The sequence below is a fragment of the Bolinopsis microptera genome, chromosome 1, assembly GCF_026151205.1.
Source record: "Bolinopsis microptera isolate Bmic1 chromosome 1, MBARI_Bmic_1.0, whole genome shotgun sequence".
NCBI classification, from domain to species: Eukaryota; Metazoa; Ctenophora; class Tentaculata; order Lobata; family Bolinopsidae; genus Bolinopsis; species Bolinopsis microptera.
Window position 1 is genome coordinate 19,042,095 of NC_087072.1, and position 20,480 is coordinate 19,062,574.

At 37.6% G+C, this 20,480-nt stretch overlaps 1 protein-coding gene across 1 annotated transcript in view; it reads left to right on the forward strand.

Moving 5' to 3' along the window:
• LOC134822523 (centrosomal protein of 162 kDa-like) overlaps positions 1–16,972 on the forward strand; it is a 75,456-nt gene extending 58,484 nt beyond the window's left edge. Inside the window, exons 2-13 of the mRNA XM_063833656.1 lie at positions 5,400–5,975; positions 6,168–6,223; positions 6,596–6,808; positions 7,046–7,215; positions 7,339–7,571; positions 8,913–9,073; positions 9,183–9,296; positions 9,607–9,706; positions 10,090–10,370; positions 10,472–10,617; positions 10,843–11,067; positions 16,673–16,972. Coding sequence (XP_063689726.1) covers positions 5,407–5,975; positions 6,168–6,223; positions 6,596–6,808; positions 7,046–7,215; positions 7,339–7,571; positions 8,913–9,073; positions 9,183–9,296; positions 9,607–9,706; positions 10,090–10,370; positions 10,472–10,617; positions 10,843–11,067; positions 16,673–16,972 — 2,568 coding nt within the window. The 5' untranslated portion in view covers positions 5,400–5,406. The remainder of the gene's footprint in view (positions 1–5,399; positions 5,976–6,167; positions 6,224–6,595; positions 6,809–7,045; positions 7,216–7,338; positions 7,572–8,912; positions 9,074–9,182; positions 9,297–9,606; positions 9,707–10,089; positions 10,371–10,471; positions 10,618–10,842; positions 11,068–16,672) is intronic.
• Positions 16,973–20,480: the final 3,508 nt, after the last annotated feature.

The following is a 20,480-nucleotide window of genomic DNA, read 5'->3' on the forward strand; positions in this document are numbered from 1 at the left end:
GGTCATACAACGTATGACAATGTTTGTCTACTTGATTCACGATGTCAATCCTTCGCAGCTCGGTGAGGCACAGTGGTGCATCTCGCCGATCTTCTCGTGGTTGCGAAACGAATTATTTGATGCGCGACGCGACCCAGTAGTGCAGTGCATTGCGCTACAATTTGTCTACCTGAAGAAAGAAAATGGGTAGGTCTGTCCTCAGCTTAAACGACAATTTTAAATGAAATTCAACCGACCATCCCCTTGCCGGAAAAGCTGCTTTGATATGCATCACAAGATCAAGTTCACTTTTTCTGCAAACAATCGGCGAAGAGTCGGCAGAAGACGAACTGCGAGGACCAAAGAAAACATCGTAGGTTTATGGTTTACAACCTACCAGGACGCGCGCCGAGTTGGACTCGTCGACGGTCAATATATTTTTTTTATAATTTGAAAATTCAATTAATCATTATATATATAAATCAAGCGTTACATTTCAGCCATGCAAAATTACAATGACATATTTTGATATACTAAATGATAAATGGTACTGCAATATAAGTTGCTTAATGTTTGGCCGGATGACAACTAACGAGGAAAATAAACTTGATTATATAATAATTAATTCGGCTGAACCAACACATAGCAAGAGCCACATTAACGTTGGGGCCGTCAAAAACAGATATTTTACAAGTATCACCTGTTAAATGAAAACATCAGAAAACGAGCTCCTGCCTTAGACCTCAGCAGAACATCCCTTCAACGAATCCTAAAGCGAAATCTTTCTATCCGGGCCTATCGGATCACAAAGAAACACCAACTTTTAGACCGTGATTCCTGATTTTCCTGAAAAGGTCACGATCTGGTGCGCCATCATATCAGTTCTCGTGGAATCATAGGACCTAACTTTTACGAAGAATTTGGTGTTTTCCTGTCTAGCAAAGTCATTATCGGTATCCAATCAAATGATCAGGTCGTCATCTCCTCAGTATGTTTGGTAAAGCCTAATGAACCTCATTAATCATTAATACAGCTAACGCCTTACTCTTAATCAGATTGGGTGACGAGATCACTGATTGAGTGCAGAGATCACTGACTGAGTGCTCGGATCACGTTTCCGATGAATTTTGAAATGGTCATAACTCAGCCAAATTTTGAACAATGAACTTGAAACTTTGGGAAAGGTTTTAAATTATTTTAAATTATCAAGCCAAATGTGTGCACAAAATTTGGAGTTCTTAGCTTGTAGGTTTATAACCTATTAGGACGCGCGCCGAGTTGGACTCGTCGACGGTCCTAATATTTGGAACAAATATTTTACGAGTATCACCCGTTAAAATAATACAAGTGAGCATCCATTTGGTTATCCACACTCCCTCTAAAAGCATGTGGGTACGTCCTTAACAAACAAGAATTCTTTGATGCCCTCTCACTCAGATATAATCTTACACTGTCTACAGCTAACAGAAGTTCCCTATGTGTATGTGGAAATCAAAATCATATCAACCATACTCTAACCTGCAAAATCGGAGGCTACGTTTCACTTAGACACAATTCACTAAGAGATACAATAGCTGAACTCCTAACCACTGTTTGCAAAGACGTTGAAACAGAACCCCAGCTTCTCTCCGTTCCTCACACACTTGAACTATCTAATGGAACAAATAGACAGGATGGTGCAAGACTGGACATCAGTGCGAGATCGTTTTGGTCGCCGCTGGACAGGGCATTCACAGATGTAAGGGTACTTCACCCTCAAGCCCAGTCCAACAGTGACAAGAGCATCTCACAGATGTACCAATCTCACGAGAAAAGCAAAAAACGTGAGTACAATGACAGAGTCCTCAATGTTGAAAAGGCTACCTTCACGCCACTGGTGTTCAGTACTACAGGAGGAATGGCAACTGAGGCTTCACAGTTTCTAAAACATCTCGCTGAAAAGATCAGCCTAAAGAAAGGCCAACGGTATTGTGATGTGATGTCATTTGTCAGTTGCAGACTGCGTTTTGATCTACTCAGAACCTGTATAATCTCTATCAGGGGGTACAGAGGTACCAGAACCCTTCCACCCACGGCAATAAGTGATTTGGACCTTAAGGGGGCAGGGGGGGGTCTTCATGGAAATTTTCTCAAAATCGATTTTTTAGTTGTTTCTGATAGAGGGGAGTAATATCTGTCAGATGCTTTTGATCCCGTGCAAAAATATCGTTCCTAGCCGAAATTATTGCCGGTCAAAGGTCAGCGCGTGTGTGTTATTGTATTGCGCGAGCGATTTTTGATCTCGTGCCCTGAAAATCGAGTCTAAAAATCTATCTTCTCCTACATTTTTTGAGCAATCACCCTGAAACTTTCAGAATATGTTCTAGGGATCATTTAGAAGAGATGAGCCGGGCAGAATTTTGAGATAGGCTTTTAAAACATTTTTATTCGATTTTGAAAATCGTGGACCTCGAAAAATCATCAAAAAACGAGGTCCACGATTTTCAAAATTGAATAAAAATGTTTTAAAGGCCTATCTCAAAATTCTGCCCGGCTCATCTCTTCTAAATGATCCCTAGAACATATCCTGAAAGTTTCAGGGTGATTGCTCAAAAAATGAAAATTTCCATGAAGACCCCCCCCCTGCCCCCTTAACCTGATCAACACTCTTAAACCCTATACTAAAAGGTCATGGAGTGCTCTAGTTGGATGGGGGTCTAAACTACTTTTTGTTGTGATATGATGTGATTTAGTGGTTTTTATATATATTATTACAAAGGGTTTTATTTTTATTTTTACCTCAGTTTCTAAATTTGTACCATTTTTACAGAATTTTATATAGGGTCATTGCTATATTATGTGTATATTGTTTGAATATTTTATAATATAATATAGTGAACGACACTCATTCGACGTGTGTCGACGACGCAAAAATTTAATGGGAATTGGGAAATCGTTCAATTTAAGATTATTTGCTTCAATATTATTCTTTTTGAAGTAGAGGAAAAATTCACGTTTGCTCTATATATCATATATACTAACCAGTAACCAAAGCCATGTCATTGCTATGCTGTGGCGCTTGTGAAACAAGCGCGAAAGCATATGGTCATGGTTAGGTGACTGTTGCTACTTGATTGAGGATGTCAACCCATCGAGATGCGAAGCAAGAATGCTAGTTCGCGTCGAAGCGGCGAAGTCCTCCAAGTTGCTACATTCACTTTGTATGACTCCCTGATTCCCTGAACCTTACTGGTAGGTGCCTAACTTCGCAAATAAAAGAGATAGAAACGTCTGGTTTTCAACAAAATGTTCACTTTGTAAAAATAGCGTTTCCTCCCCAGGAGGAAAATTCAAGACAACGTAGATTTTGAATTATCGCGAAAAGTCTTATTTTGGACCTTATAATATAAAAGTGCGCAGCTTTAACTTTGCGGATTCTTGTTCTCTGATTGGCTAAATCATATTACGTGGTGCAATTGCATTCTTGGAATGTTTGAAGCGTGCAAATTATTAATTGCAAATTAAATGCAATGAAATAATGATCAGCGCGCGCGGAGTTCAACAAGCTGTGTAGATGTGATCACCTGTAGTAATAAAATCGCCAGCCAGTAAGGTCTGCTGGGTCTCGTGCACGCGAAGCGTTTACAGTTCACTCCGGCCAGCCGGATAGGAAACAAGTATTTTCAGCCAAAGGCTGCCGCGCGCGAAAAAGGGGTTACAGCGTGATTGGTGAAAAGGGCTTTTAATAGTTTGCTCTCCCAAAAATTATCAAATGACTTTGGTCTTTTTGGTTTTGCAGCTGAATAAAACGGTTTTACATAATCCCTAATCCTGCTTAATATAACCACAACCCTGAAGCTATCTATGCTATATAACCCTAACCACAACCCTAACCCGAGCCCTAAACAATCGAATTTGTGTTGCAGTTGCTCTATCCAGAGCCCTTGCGCTTGCAGTATACAGTATCGCATCCGCCCGCCCGCAGTGGCGCGAAAGCACATGGTTAGGTGAAGAATTTGTGTTTAACTAGAGCCACAGGAGGACCAAAGTGCAAAGAAACTGCTGCTAACTGCTGCTGACTGCTGCTAACTGCTGCTAACTGCTGCTAACTGCTGCTGACTGCTACTGACTGCTGCTAACTGCTGCTAACTGCTACTAACTGCTGCTTACTGCTGCACTGCTGACTGCTGCTAACTACTGCTAACTGCTGCAAATTGCGCGCGACAGCAGCAGTTAGCAGCAGTCAGCAGCAGTTAGCAGCAGTTAGTAGCAGTTAGCAGCAGTTAGTAGCAGTTAGCAGCAGTTAGCAGCAGTTAGTAGCAGTTTCTTTGCACTTTGGTCCTCCTGTGGAGCTAGCCTGCCACGTGACCAAAACAGTTTTTTGCCTATAACTTTCCAATGACCACGTTGAATCAGGACATTATCAAGAACACAGCACCCTGTACAACTGTGTGGTGGCCTTTAAAGAGGTGTGGAAACAGTAATTCATGCAGCCCGGAAGCACTTTGAAGACGAAGCCACAAAAGCAATCTTACTTGTTGATAAGTTCGGAGACAAAATAGTTTGCACCATACCTTACTATTAAGATAGAAATTTTCAAAATCTGTCAAACCGCCCAACCTCCATAAAGTTGTATGAAGTTTATGAACCCTCAATGTAGCTTCCTCTTTAAGGTTGAATGCGAACAAATATATACATACATACAGTGACTTCACGGTGCATAATAGATGGAGTAAGATTATGCATTATCTCTACTTCTATTTATCCCTAGAGTAATTTTTATGCCTGAATTTGAATCATGCGAACTTTTATATCGTTCACTATTGTACAGTGAGTATGATCAACAGATTCCTTTAATAATTTGTTATTAGAAGTGGTTTATCATTTGGTACCAGTAATTAGTAATGGTTGTTTAGGTTAACTTATCATTAACAAAATAATCAGTCCTCTGTTTTATAACCTGCTGCCAGCAGTGGCGTAATGTTGCCTGTTGGCGCCCCCCCCCCCCCCCCCCCCCCCCCCCCCGCCGCCCGAAAATGCGCCCCCTGTTGGCGCCTCTTCCCCTTTTGGCACCCTTCCCTAAAATTGAACAAATTGGGTGATTTTAGAGGATACGCCGGTAAAATCTCTAAAAAAGTGTGTTTTTAGAGCAAACCGCGCAGATTTGCTAGTACCTCAGTTGAGTTTTTCAAAATTGTCCCACCTTCAAACGACGATTTTGCGCCCCCTAAGATGGCGCCCCCCGCACAGCAGGGTCAGCGGGGCCGTTCGTTACGCCACTGACTGCCAGGGATTTTTTGCTTGTAAGGCTTAAATTACTGTTAGTAACATTTGCTATTAAGTTTTCATGTTTTACCTCAAACCATGGCCATGGCCATGGTTCGAATTTGATGTAAAAAATAACATAATTTTTATAAATCACTAAATTTCATAATTTTCAGAAATAGGATGGCTGATGATGTTAACCATGGCAGTAAAGATAACCGGAAAAGCTTTCTCAGTTCATTCGATGATGTTGATCAATTCCTTGAGGCTAGTGAATCTGTTGACGAAGATGCCGGAAATAAAACAACTGATATCGAGATCACAACCGATCTTGGTAGCAGTACAAGCATGCTAAGTCCTGCCTCCCCTATGCCATTTTTGAATAAGTCTTTTGATGGAAAGTTTCAACCTCGCAATCCGATTGCAGAAGTAATGTCAGAAACTGAAGAGTCCATGTCCCACGAGGAGCAGATACACTCAGACACTCCTTTACCACATGTTGACACACCTCTACCGAATCCAGAAGATTACCCGGTCTCTTCCAATCCTGATTCAGAGAGTTCAGATGAACTGACTGTTCATCAAGAATCTGACTCTCTGAATACAGAGGCCTTAAAATTAATGGCAGGAATGAAATCATTGCATATAAGTACAGACATCAACATTTCTGGAGATAAGAATATCATTGAAAAGCAAGTTGAGGATCAAATTGTCAATTTTCAAAGAGGCCTCTCTGCTGAACTACCACCAAAGTGAGTTTGAATATTTCTGTGGTAATTGTTTTAGAATATTACGCTATCAAAATTGTCAAGCTATTTAATTCATGCATTTAATTGCTAGTACCTACAACAGTGATTATTTTTACTTTCTAGAAACTGTTCTTGTCAAATATTACAATACTGCAAATAGTTAATTCATTTCATGAATTGCAATGAATATCTCAGTGAATCTCTTGCTATCCCGAGTTCTGTCATGAAAGAGTCCAACCTTCTGGATAAAGGTGAGTGCTCAGTGATATTACTACATTAAGCTTTAGAATTTGACAAGAGAAATATAAAAATGGACAAATATTTTATCAAGCAAGAAAAATGTCGTTTATGTGCTCCTTTTTTATATATAATATGGGTAAACTAGACCTGCATAAGCCAGGGGAACAGCCCATAGCAAGGTAACCAGGATGGCCCGGTACCCAAAAACCTCCTTTTTTAATTCTTTAACTAATGGTTGGGAAGCAGAGTTAAAAGTAGCTTGTTGTTTTTGACGTAAAATTAACTATTTTTTGAGCCTTGGCCAGATTTTAGCCAAATTGTAAAGTTGCCTTGAAGGGTATTTGCCCAAACTTAAACTCAAACTATCAATACATATTTCTCAGTGTCATTCATGGAGAGTAGTCTTCCTAAAGACAACACCTTGATGGCCACCGGAGCATCAATAGCAGACATGCCCCTGGAGGAAGATTTTGAGAAGAACGAGTCTCCAGTGATAAGAGAAGAGGAGACCCCTAGCGAGGAGACTCCTAGTGAAGTTAAGGTGTCCGAGGTGGAAGAAGAAGTCGATAAGATTCTTCAGGATGTTAAAACCTCCGGTGAGTTTTTAGAGTTGGCTCCAGGTTTGTCGGCACCAATGTCATAATGGTTTAACCGCTGTGTTTTGGTTCAGACAAAATAGATTTTACAAATGTTTTACATACATTTTTCTCACTTCATTCAGCTGTAGTCTGGTTGTTTAGAGTGCTTCAGACACGGCACTATGGTGTACCATAACTTTGCAACATTTACAACACTATTTTCTGGATACAATTGAGCTAGTAACATTTTTTCAGAACGTGACTACTCGAGTGACCAGTTTGAAAGTTATGAGGATGTTTCAGACAACGACAAGTTTAATCGTCCGGATGAAATGCGACTTGCACCTGCAGAATCCCCTTCGAAAACTGCTTACTCTCCCATGAAAACAACTTTAAACCCGTTCGAATCGACGCCCATCGATATGGTTAAAATTTTAATCTTTCATGCTTTATTTTATTAATCAGTTCAATTTGAGTCAAAGCCCTATGTCGTAATTATGACAAATAAATGCTATATTATTATTAATAACAAATCATGGTAATTTCAGGACAGGTTCCAGGACCGCACTACTGGTTTTGACTTAAGTCCAGTACTGAGCAAAAGAGATCCTCACTTCAAGGATAACAATGAAGTGGACACACAAGGGGAGACAAAGGGGAAACCTTCCCAGTCACATGAAACTATTTCAACTACAAATCCTGATTATTCCCAGGAGAAAGATATGGCTTATTATCTGGCAAAAATAAAAGCGAAAGCTGCCCAAAAGAGTCAAGAGATAAGGTTAGAAAAATATATTTCACTAATACAGTAACCTAGTTATAAATATATATTAATTATCAGTATTAAATTTCGCTAATATTGCTATTATATCTGTTTAAGTCCACTATGATAATGTTCGCCAGTGTCCGAGTTGTCTGATCAAGCCCAGTACTTAAGTACTAAGTAGCAGTTGTTTTGCAGATCATCCATCTCATACATGGATAAGACAACAAATATCTCCAAAACACTCACCACCAAAGCACTAAGCACTGCTATCCATGGTGGTGCAAAAGACCCTATTGCAGTGCAGTGCCTGATGCGCCAACGATTATTGAGATTCCAGATGCAATTCCAGTCCCAAGGGCTAAAATTCTTGAGCCGAAGTATCTCAGGTCATACATTACATACGTTGTGGCCATTTGCATAATACCATACGTAAACTTAACAACAACGCTCATTGTAACTATGATTATCGAATTTACTGGCCAGTAAAGTATGGCTGCGCAACTAAGGAGTAAAGTCTCTGCTATCACTGTGAACACTAGTCTGTATCTCATTCTGTTCATGAAGGAGATCACCGAAAGTTTTCCCACACCCGCAGCTCCGGCGCCCAACGCTAGAAGAAGCAGCTCCCATCCTCTCGTTATACTCTCACAATTGCCAGTACTCTGTCCAACTACAGTTATGTTAAATAGCTGTATTAACGCAGGGAGGAGTAATATCGTCCCCAATCCGTGATAATTAACTGACACCTTCAACAAAGTTATTTTGCATAGTCTGACTTTGAAATCAGGAACCGACCATCTTGAGAATGGACTTGTGGTTGACAATCAGATGCAGATAAAGCCTCTAGTGGGACTGCCAAAAAGCAATGAAGGATAAGAATTGCTTCATGGTGCTTTAAAAATACTTCTCCGCTATTACTTTGTTTAGTAGGACTAAGTTATGGTAGTACGTCCTAAATCTGCTTTAGCCAAATATTCTGAGCACTCGAAGATTACAGTAGTTTATTTATGGACATGTTCATTTGAAGTTGAGTATGTTACATACATGTTACATGGTAAGGTCTCTTCCTAGTCGTTGGAGTGGCCTGCATCACACACATCGCGTTGGTGGTGTTCCAGACTTCAGCTCCATACAACAAGATGGTGAGGGCAGCAGCCTTATAGATCCTGATCTTGGTTGGAGTCTTTATAGTTCTGCTATTCCAAATGTTCCAGAGCTGATGAAAGGCGCCATTTGCCTTCTGGATATGAACCTCCAGGTCGAGGTGAGTATATTGGTACAATATTAGTAACCCTATTAAATGGCACGGTGTAGTTAACTTTTGTCTTAGCAAGGAAGTATCACCAGTTTTTGTAGGTCCAGTATAGAGAGCAGTAGAGCATCAGATTCCAGGTCAGATAAAACTCCTGATTCTGAGTTTGTCAAACCAAAAACTCCTGCCCCTAAGAAGAAAGGTCAGGACACTAAAAAGTTTACGAGCAGCATCAAGAAACCAACTATCACAACGAAGGATTCAGGTTTTCGCATTTTGAATTTTCGCTTTTAATTATTTTAAATTTTATAACGTTTTTAAAACTCTTTATTTTTGACAGACGGTTTATATTTTTAAACATAGCTTTTCGCCAGGACCCTCAAAAAGTAAAGTTCCTGTTAGGACTTCCTCGGCTAAATCTAAAATAGTGGCACAGTCCCCCGTTGCAGCTTACATTAGGGGTAAACCTAAACCTTCTCATCAAAATGGTAAGTATGAAAAAATGAAATGAAATTAGGTATTTATGATTAGCCAGCAACACAAGGAAGGTGATTAACCATGCCAGAGCGGCTGACTGTGAGTGATGTGAGCAAATGTGTAAAAGTGAACAAAAGTGTAACTCATCATAAGGCAAAGAAAAAATTAAAACATCTTTTATTGTAAACGACTCTAAACTAAATTGATGAAAACTTAGAAAAGTTCAGTGTTTAGTAGAAAATAACGCCTTGAATAATCAGATTAATGGGAGACACCATTCATTGTTATCCAGTTTCTTTAATAACTGTTTTTTTTTTTCAGATGGGAAAAATAATGTTAACTTGTCTAAACAGAACCTTGGTAACACATGGACATGTGCGTTAACTGACAAGAGTCTTGTGGAGGTCATTCAAGCAGATGGGTAATTCTAATAATTGCTATTAGTTGTATCTTAGTTGTATCTAAGTTGTATCTTAGTTGTATCTTAGTTGTATCTTAGTTTTATCTTAGTTGTATCTTAGTTTTATCTTAGTTGTATCTTAGTTGTATCTTAGTTTTATCTTAGTTGTATCTTAGTTGTATCTTAGTTGTATCTTAGTTGTATCTTAGTTGTATCTTAGTTGTATCTTAGTTGTATCTTAGTTGTATCTTAGTTGTATTATAACCAAATTTACTATATTACTAGTCTAAAATCAGTATTTTTTTCTAAACGTCTAAATCCCTAACTTTAATTATCGTATTATCAGAGTAATTTATGAAACTGGAATTTTCCAAACTGTTGTGTATCTGATGTTCCCACCTCAGAGATGTGGAAGCGTGGAAGGAGCTGTATAGGCGCACCCAGGAGGAGTTGCGCCAGGTTCAGGAGCAGCTGCAGGAGACACAGCGTGCACACAAGGAGCGTGTCAGCACCCTCAAGACAGCACACTCGCAGGAGCTTCACAAGTACAAGCAGGACGTGTATGTGCTGCAGTCGCGGGTGAAAAATGCCGGGAATGCGGGTGGTGGAGGAGGTGGAGGAGATGCGGACTCCAGAGTGGAGCATCTTAACAAACAAGTTGCTGAACTGGAGAACCTTCTTAGTGGTCAGTTATCTAGTTTTTAAACGTACTTTGGTTTGGTTTTTATTATTGTTTAGTATTTGAATGACGTGATTGTGCATCAATCTCACGTGATGCCGCTACAGGGTACCAGTCGGAGAATGTTAAGGTCTATGAGGAGATGAGAGGTCTAAAAGAGCATCAGAAGGACGAAATAACGCGACTCTTTCTAGAAAATAAAGATCTGGCGTCCAACAACGTTGCTCTGAAGCAATTACTCGAACAGAAAGAGGTAAAACATACGTAATATTCTTTTTTACCAACTGATATAATAAATATTATTCACTTTAAATAGATCATTAAATATCATAATTTAACATTTTGCTTGTAATGACATTGATTTGAAGATGTTGAACTGTAGAATTGACTTTGTATGGCTGAGATCTCATTTATAACACGTAGTACAATATATTGGAACATTAAATAGTTTCTCATACTTACACACTGCACACCTCAGGCGTCAGTACGACAGTTGCAGCAGAACCAACAAACCCAACTTCTAGCAGACAAAGTGTCAAACCTGCCCAAACTAGCAGCTTTACAAGCTGATCTAGACGACTACAAACACAGGGAGATAATGTACCAACAGCGTGTAACTGTTTTAGAGGGCCGTGTCGGAGGGGGACCCAGGGAGTTTAGTGATGCTGCTGTTAACTCTTCTCTTGTACAGGTGGACCAACAGGTCTGTTAATTTAAAATATAATATAATGTGTAGTTTACTCTACCATTTAAATTATAAATTACCAAATATCCTACTGTTAACGGGCTCTTCTCTTGTAGTTTTGGGTCCAACGGAAACAACGGTTTAGAAGAAGTGGTTTAAAATAAAACTAAAACTAACTTTTACGTCACGAAACATCTGTATTTTATATTACCTGCCGTGCCGATCTTAATAACTATTCTGACGTCACACTAATGTTTAGTGCTCGAGCTGACCGAGGTTAAATGAGGCTTTAGTCCACCTGCTATGCTCATGTGACCTAGGTCACATGACTTACAACCAATGGAAGGCTACCTCGCCTAGTTGTCAACCAATGGTAAAATTACAGTATATTTTGCACAGCGTTCACTTAAATGCATGGTTGAATGAACTGACCCTAATGGTCCTAGAAAGGTCACGATCAAGACACCTGTGTCCTGTTCAATATTATCTTAATCATAATTATGCAATCCTATTACCTAACATACCTCCCTTTTTTAAGATAATTTTATTTATGTTTTTGATGTTTCGTGCTTAAAGAATAAAATTATCAAATGAATCTTCACAACATTTTACAATGCAACAAAAGTCTTAACACATTTTTTCTATTTATGAAAACATATCTCTAGAGCTCATAATCAAAGATTATTTTTAAATTCAAGTTTCTAGTAAACATAAATGATTGGCTGTACTTCCTTTTCGAACTTTTCTTTCTTTTATTATTGACAATCTGGAAATTGGTAAATGTGTACAGTCAACCATTTTAAAAATATATCAACTATTAATATATCAACATTAATATATCAACAATAATAAAACTCATCTAAAATTCTACTCTCAGTCTCTTTTTGTCCATGAATTGTCCATCATTCTCCTCCCTCCTCAAAACATTAACAATCATTTAAATCAAAGAACTAATTCTGAGAGTAAGTTAACATAATATCAGTCTAGCTAACATTTTTTTATTATTTTTGTATATACTTATATAAAATCTTTTTTTCTAATTTTCTTAGTTTTCTTTTGATCATAACTGCATTCGCGATTAAAGCTATTTAGTGTTAAACGAAATTTGCGTTATTAGAATTTCACATATTTCAACAATAAAAAATCAGAGCATGATACTATCAGTACTACTGGCCGTTAGTTTCCTATCGATACTGATGCATCGATAGAAATCTAACTGCAGGCCCAGGGATGGCCGGCACAAAACACGTGTGGTAATCACTTTGCTGTTTTACGGCTTCTGATTACCACAACTTGCTAACCCTTGAACCTGTACATATTTAAATCTAAAATTAATCTTGATTCTGAAATTTTTCTCTTAGGTACAGCTACCACTAAACGGGTAATCTGATCAATATTATATCTCATTATTTAGGCAGGCTGCTTTAGCTTTATTTTCATCGGCAGCTTTTGCCGATGCCAATTTTTGGCATCAGTGGAAAAAACAATTTGATTAACCAAGTTAGGCCAACACAAAATTTTCAAAATGTACAGCCAGCTTCGTTACACAATGAAGTTGACATGATGCAAAATAATTCGCAACATAACTACTTATTTGCTTAAAAATGACTTAAATTTCAATAACAATATATATGTTCTCCTGTGCCACCTTCTAATCATACGTTGAACGTTGCATCTAGTTTAACCACGCAAGACAATCGACAAAGTCAAACATGCTCACACTGTTTCGAGTCAACTAATTTTCAAATTCGAGTTCCACTGACAACTCAGCATTTTTTTAAACATATATCGTATTCTTTGTATTATAAAGGGTCTTAATAAGAGATCTTTACTGCCTAGGCGTCAAACCTCGGCATTCGGTAGTTTTCCTCTGGCCCGGGATCAGCTGACCCTAGGGACCAGTGGATAAAGGTGTAGAAACTATGTGTATCTACAAATCTTTCAAGGTTGTATTTACAGGAGTTGTATTTATAAGAGACAGGGCTTGTTGTGCAAGGAAGAAAAGCGGGAGAAACCATTACAAATTATACAATTAAATATTATAAACCGAGCAAAAAGAATTTCCAATAATCTTACTCTATTACCAATGTTTATTACATTTTACAATGCGAAACACGATAATTATATGCCGTATTAAACAAGAAACAGGGCTTGCAGAGCAAGAGAAAGAAAACAAGAGAAAACTAACAACTGCAACAATTGTATATCACAAAGTCTTTATTATTATTATTATTATTTATAATTTAATTATCCTTATTAAGTAAGTTGTACTAGTATTGCCTCCCGGGCAGAAATAGAAGAGAAAAGCACGTTCTCTCGTCACTGTTTCGAAAAGATGAGTCGTGTGTTTTCCTGGACGAACACAACCAAAAGAAACTGCTAAGAATGGACAGAAGAAGAAATGTCAGCGAGGGACAAAGATGTCTTCAATAACTACCAATTTTGGGGATATTCTTGTTATCAATAAAGCAGATATGTGTTCAGAGACGAGCACAATAGATATCACAGAGCGGATATGTATAGAGACTGAGTTAAAACTCAACATACAAGATTTATTACGTATTGTTTGATAATAAAGCATCTCATGAGATTGATAAAGTAATTCAAGACATTCGAAGAAGTGGGACTCAGAGTGGGACTTGGAGCCACCAACGGGCTTCTGCAAGTTCTTATTAAGAACTTTTTAAATTGTAAGTTAATAACTATCTTTATATATTTATTTTACACTTAAAGCTTACGATTTATTATAATTAAATTATTATAATTACGAATTATTATAATTAAAATCCTGAAAAGCTTAATGGTAATTATACCGATCAAATAATGATGTCTTCTTTGTAATTGTACGTTCAGTATTAACGACTAACGTGTCGTAAAGTAGAGCATGCACTACTGTATAAATCCTTACTACTCAGAAGCCTTGGCCTTGGCCTGCGAGTGCAATTCCAGATTTAACGGCTCTGCTCTAACTTGCTGTTAATACCTACCGATAAGTTTTACATTATTTCAAAAATATATTCTTAGTTAAAGGTTAACAAAATATTCTGAATGATACTAGAGGAAAAAATTGGTTATAACTTGCTCTTAAACTTAATATTACATTTAATTACGTTCACATTGAGTTTACACGTCTATTCCTAATTTCGAATTAGGAAAATATTCCGATGAATTTTTAAAACTTAATTTCTGATAGATAACTCGGAATCATATCAATAACGTATTCTAATCCTGGTACACTTACACTCACTTGCACAGTCACTCGTTCCTGAGGTACAACTTACAACACTCTATGGTGTTACATTTAAAAATAAACTCTCAATCTCTAAACTTAAAGGTATGAAGTTCTCAAAACTTGGCATTACACCGCAACACAAAACATCAGCAACTCCTAAGCCTAAATTCAGGTCGTTCACTTTATCACTAAACAACCACAAGCTGCGATCAGTTATAATGATTATAACTTTGCAACTTTGTATAAAATACAACTGGCAGTTTACCATAGTCGGCTAGTCCTAATGTACTAATGGACTAAATTCTGTCCTATCCCTAAGATTCACCATACAAACTGAGACAAGATTTCTGTTTCTACTTTCTAGATGGGCAGACTAATTTATTCAGACATAAATTAAATTGCATTAAAATGTCCCGTGCCACTCGGAAAATACTTGCCCGAAATTCACTTATACTTATTCTTACACTTTCTCACAAAACATCTCTCACTCACACTTAGCATTTATTACACGGTCAGTAGTTTAAGTTCTCAAAACTTGGCATTCGACGGCAACAAAAAAAAAACTCTCCACAATAGCTTGCAAGCATATTCTCGGTTGTCAACTTAACAACCACACGCCGTTACACAATTCTCACAACAAAAGCGCCAAGTTCTGCTTGTCTTGGCTGTTAGCTTCGCAACCAAGGACAAAGCAATTATTCATGATCATGATCTGTACATATACTATAAACTTCAAACAAAGCAATTTCAACATTGCTAATAGGTCAACCTCCATTAAAATCAAACCGTATCAACGTCAGTCTAATTTATGACGCATACATTATTACATTACTCTCAAAAGAGAACTACTACGACCTAAAATGCATTCAAATTCATCCAGCGTGTAAGTGCAATTCCTTACTTTGAATGGTACGATTTAATACTTCAATGCTCTTACTGAAATACTAGTATCAGTAACTAAGGCTTACTCAACTGAATAATTTTCTGTCTATTATGATATATTATACGATATCGCTATTCCATGAACGGCCGAACTTACTAACTTTCCCTAAAATAATTCAAAGTTAAAGTCGTCGGTTCAGTCTTGAGTCTTTGTGCATAAAGAGAGTCAGTGCCCTGTCAGTGCATCCTTATCTGTCATTTAATTTCATACAATCGTCATTGCACAAAATATTGTCAGGTTAATGTATTAATAGTCTCAAGAGTTATATCAACTTGAAATACACACTACAAATTTCCATGGATTTTACCATGTGAAGCAGTTCTAGCCGTCATGTTTTATACAAGGCCAATATTATAGGTAAACTTATACTCTTATAGTAGGCTACAAGTCAATAGCAAGTTTTTATCATAAATAGCAGGACCCGCAAGTAATTCAAACCCATTCGTTTTCGGGATTTACACTAACAGCTGGCTATATTATTATTATTCATAAACTTTTTAAAGCTGTAACAAGCCAACTCAATTGTTGGACCTTATCACTCATTATCAGACCGTCGCAGCATGCGGTCACTCGAGAAACACCTACCGATATTTTTACTGCACATTTCACATACACTTCACTTTAAATTCACTGTGCATTTCACTCAAATTTACCGTGTATTTCACTGTTCATTTCACTTACACCAGACACCTACTGCGTATTTCACTTAAACCTACTGTGTCATACTGGTATTTCACTGGAACAAACGATCACACTCCTAGTTCAAAATGCTAAACAACTCTAGTTTCTAGTTAGTATATGAACTAACTTTAACTTAGCTCCAAGTCAAGCATCAACATATCATTAACTTGAAATAGCATAATAATACTTGAAAAAATGACAAAGATTTGAGGTTGGGCAATGTTATACGAAAAATTTTCAAGTGATAACCTTAGTTTTTGTTCACTTACTAAGTAGACTGTTTCATTAAAATGTTGAACATTATGAAACTCGTAAACTTATCATAAAATTTTGTTAAAATTTTAGATGAATCTATTCATGATTTCGTAGCAAAAAATAAGATTGACAATTTTTTGAAATCTCCAAAATTTTCTGCTCTCGTGTTGATTTTGATAAAAATTTTTATTATTTCTTCTCAAATAGGCTTTAAAAATTAAAAGGTTAAAAAATATACCTCTTTTCATCTCAACTCTTATGTTTGTATCCAGTAGATTAAAGTAGGACTAGATTGTCCGAGTAATCAACCGTTTGTAGTCAGCTTATCCGTTCTCCACACCCCTCTGTCACTATGTTCCTATCGTAGGTTGACGCCACTATAGATACCATGGATTGAGTTCCATTTTAAGTTTACAGGATCTTGGGGAAACATCAGATCTGGGTTACCTCCCAGCAAGGACTTGATATCTGGGTTACCTCCCAGTAAAGACTAAATCTGGGTTACCTCCCAGCAAGGACTTTATCTGGGTTACCTCCCAGCAAGGACTTTATCTGGGTTACCTCCCAGCAAGGACTTTTATCTGGGTTACCTCCCAGCAAGGACTTTATCTGGGTTACCTCCCAGCAAGGACTTTTATCTGGGTTACCTCCCAGCAAGGACTTTATCTGGGTTACCTCCCAGCAAGGACTTTTATCTGGGTTACCTCCCAGCAAGGACTTTATCTGGGTTACCTCCTAGCAAGGCCTTTTATCTGGAACCAGGATCTCAGTTGTCCGTTGTTACCTTTTCTCCATCATTTATTCTGCAGTAAGGCGTAATTGTTGTAGCCTTCAGCAGCAAGATGTCCCAACGTCGGTCGTAATCCTCGTCGCCAATGTTAACGGGCTCTTCTCTTGTAGTTTTGGGTCCAACGGAAACAACGGTTTAGAAGAAGTGGTTTAAAATAAAACTAAAACTAACTTTTACGTCACGAAACATCTGTCAATTTTGTTGCTTTTCTCATAAGCTTCTTCTACATTTTGCCATTAATAAAAATGTGGTGTCGTCCGGCACATAGTATGAAAAGATTCAAATCGAGGAATTGAAATATCATTTATGTATAGAAGAAAAAGGAGCGTTCCAAAGAACAGAGCCTTGTGGAACTCCATATTTAATGAAGAGGTTTTCGGAATTTACCTTGGAGTACTTCTGTTACGTGTTCAAATTTGATAAGTAGCTTTAATGAGACAGTTTGCATTGCCTCTTAATCCAAACCTATCTAGTTTTGTTAGGAGTGTACTATGGTCGATTGTACAAATGCTTTAACTCAAATCTATAAATATCCTAGAACATGGTTTCTTTTTTTATGCTCTCTTCAATAATCTAACAGAGTAGTTAACAGCATGGCTAGTAGAATGGACTTTGCGGAAGCCTAATTGGTTTTCATCAAGGATATTTTGTGACAGAGCGAAACTATAGATTACGGCTGTATATCACCTTTCAAATACTTACCAAAGTATGGGCAGAGTAGAGACAGGTCTGTAGTTTCCTACAACCTCTTCGTTTCCTTTCTTAGATATAGGAGGTAACTGCCCAACTTCAATACATCGGGAAATACCCGCCATCATCAGTGGTTGAAATGTTGGGCTATAACAGGGCAGATAGATGAGCTGACTTTTTGATCACAACGGATTGGGATAACACTAGATTTGCCATTTTTCCAACTTGGAAATTATTTCCATGAGCTCATAAGTAACAGTTCATTTTAGAAAATATAGAGTTGGTTTGTTGGATGGCAGAGGTAGTCTTCAATGTTGAAAATTCAGAAGCCTGTATAGGCAGTCAGCTATTGATTCATTAGATTGAGCAATGGGAGTTAAAGTATTTGTTGAACTCGTTTGCAATAACACTTCTATCTGTTGATTTTTCTGTTTTCGATTTATATATGGGGTTTGAATACTCTTTTTACACCTCCCTCTGAGTACATTAATAGTTGCCATGTCTTCTTAACGGTTCGTGCTTATTTTCTATGATTTGTTGCAAGAGTAAGTATTTTTTGCCAGTGATAATTACAGATTTGAGGATCCTTCGTTATACCTTAGAAGGTTTGCTCGAATCCTGGTTTTCCATCAGGGTTTGCCTTAGTTTTTTAGATTTAATCCCAGGCTATCTTTAGATTCATGTTTTGTTTTTCAACGGCTGATGAAATACTATCTGTATCCAGGGGATATTGATAGGATTCCGTTTATTAAGTTAATGGCTTTACAAGTTTTTGCATGTTTGAATCAAGTACTACAAATAATTTTAGTAAATCCGCAGAATTCATGAGAAGTGTGGAGCTTGAGAGTATCAGTGTTCAGTAGGGTTAGGAATTTATTAAGGTTGATTGCTGAAGTCGTAGTACAGGACATGTTTTCACTTTTTGGACCAACCACGAATTCGGATGTCAGTGAATTCAAATGTGGAGCATGTTCACCAATTCTATCTGTTATACAACCTGAGAGAACACAGTTACCAGGGTCATTTGTGAGGATGTTGTCAATACAAGATGGTTTGCAATTTGGTCCTCTCATGTGTAGTCATCGAAATAACAGGAGTGGGGAAACATTTTTCTAAATAAGGCATCATCAAAAAGAGTATAGTCAATAAAACAAAAGTTTTTAATAAAACAAAAGTTAAAATTTATTTCCAATTTCAATCAATACATATCATAAATTCTTTCTAATATGGAACACAATGCAGAATGGAATGTTTAAACTATAATTGTTGTCACTAATAATCTATTTTTACTTTCAAATTTTGAAATTAGTTACGAGTATGAAAGGCCACCACAGTCATAGTTAGGGTAAAATATAAGTCCTTAAGAAAGTTTTAAATTAAGAAGCTTGCTCTATGACTTTAAAATTTAAAATTTTAGCTAAAGATGTCTAATTTTTAAATAGTTGGTTACAGTTTTATGACTGTGTACTGGGCATGACCAATTTTATTGAGGCTGGTAAAAGGACACAGTTGCCTGTAAGGGCTTCACCGAACCCCCTGGGGACGCACAATGTGAAAAGGATCAGGCCAGATGTTTGTATGTAGTACAATATATTTATTTCGGAGCTATGGTTACGTGGTATAGTTGGTGTCATGTTTTAAAGGTCAGTTTAGTCCTTGTGTGCTAATTATCCATCGCAGATGCTCAGTGATGTGAGTAAAGGAAACTAAAAGCAGAATGCAGATAATGGCAACATACCGACGACCAACATAGTTTCAGTACTTTAAGTTTGGCATATTTGAATAAAGTTGAAAAGTCCCTCCAGGCTTACCAGGATCGGAGAGTACGATCCCTTTTAAGGGGGCCCAGGGGCTCTGCGCAATCTTCAAGAGAATTGTAAACAGAAGCTGATAATGATTATAATTCTATACAGTTACATAATTGAGACAATTATGGCCCCTTATTGTGGGCAGAGTATGTGTCTTTGTTGAAGTGTCCAGGTATAAAACTTATCTGAGTGACTGCATTAAAATAATTTAAAGAGAGTTCTCTTAAAAGTTTAAAACAATGGGGATAAATACTAGGACCTAATAAATCAAACAAAATGCAGCCATCAAATTTGTTATTAAGCTTTCTCTTCTCCTACGATTGACTAGTGGAACCAGTGCTGTAAGTTTGCAAGGTATGTGGACTAAGTGGGTCGAGAGTACTCAACTTGAGAGTGGGTGTTGAGAATCCTCAACTAAACTAAAGATAATGACATCCAGAAGATGAGGCAGTAGAGTGAGTGGTAGAGGCTGAAGGAGAAGAAATGTCACAAGGAGAAGGGTAGGGAGAGCACTATAATAATAATCTTTATGATAGTTCACCAATGGAAATTTGTGCTAGAGAGCGGAAGGCAGTGATGCTGTTATCACTATCATCTCTTAAGATAGACCAGCATGGTTGGTCATTAGAGGAGTGCTCCTGCAGGGTTTCCCTGTAAGAGCAGCTGCACAGTGGACAGTAGAAGATTCTATGGTAATTGGTGTCCAATACATTACAATTTGGACACTGAGGATATAACCTTGGTCTCTGTGCTTCTGCTTGAGTAGCGAGGAAATAATTGTTTGCTCCTTTCATCAATGTACTGCGTCGAACTTACTGCGCCTGATTTACCGCAAACCCCAATTTACCGCTGTGTTTCTTTTCCCCAAATTCCACAGTAAATCAGGGTTTTACGGAAAGTGTGTCAAACAGTATTATATATACATTCAATTTAATCAAGTGATGCAATTGGCAGAGCACAATCAAATTTTTAGTGTTGCAATTGGCAGAGCAAAATTCATTGCTACCAATAATTTTTTCAAAAAATTTTTAA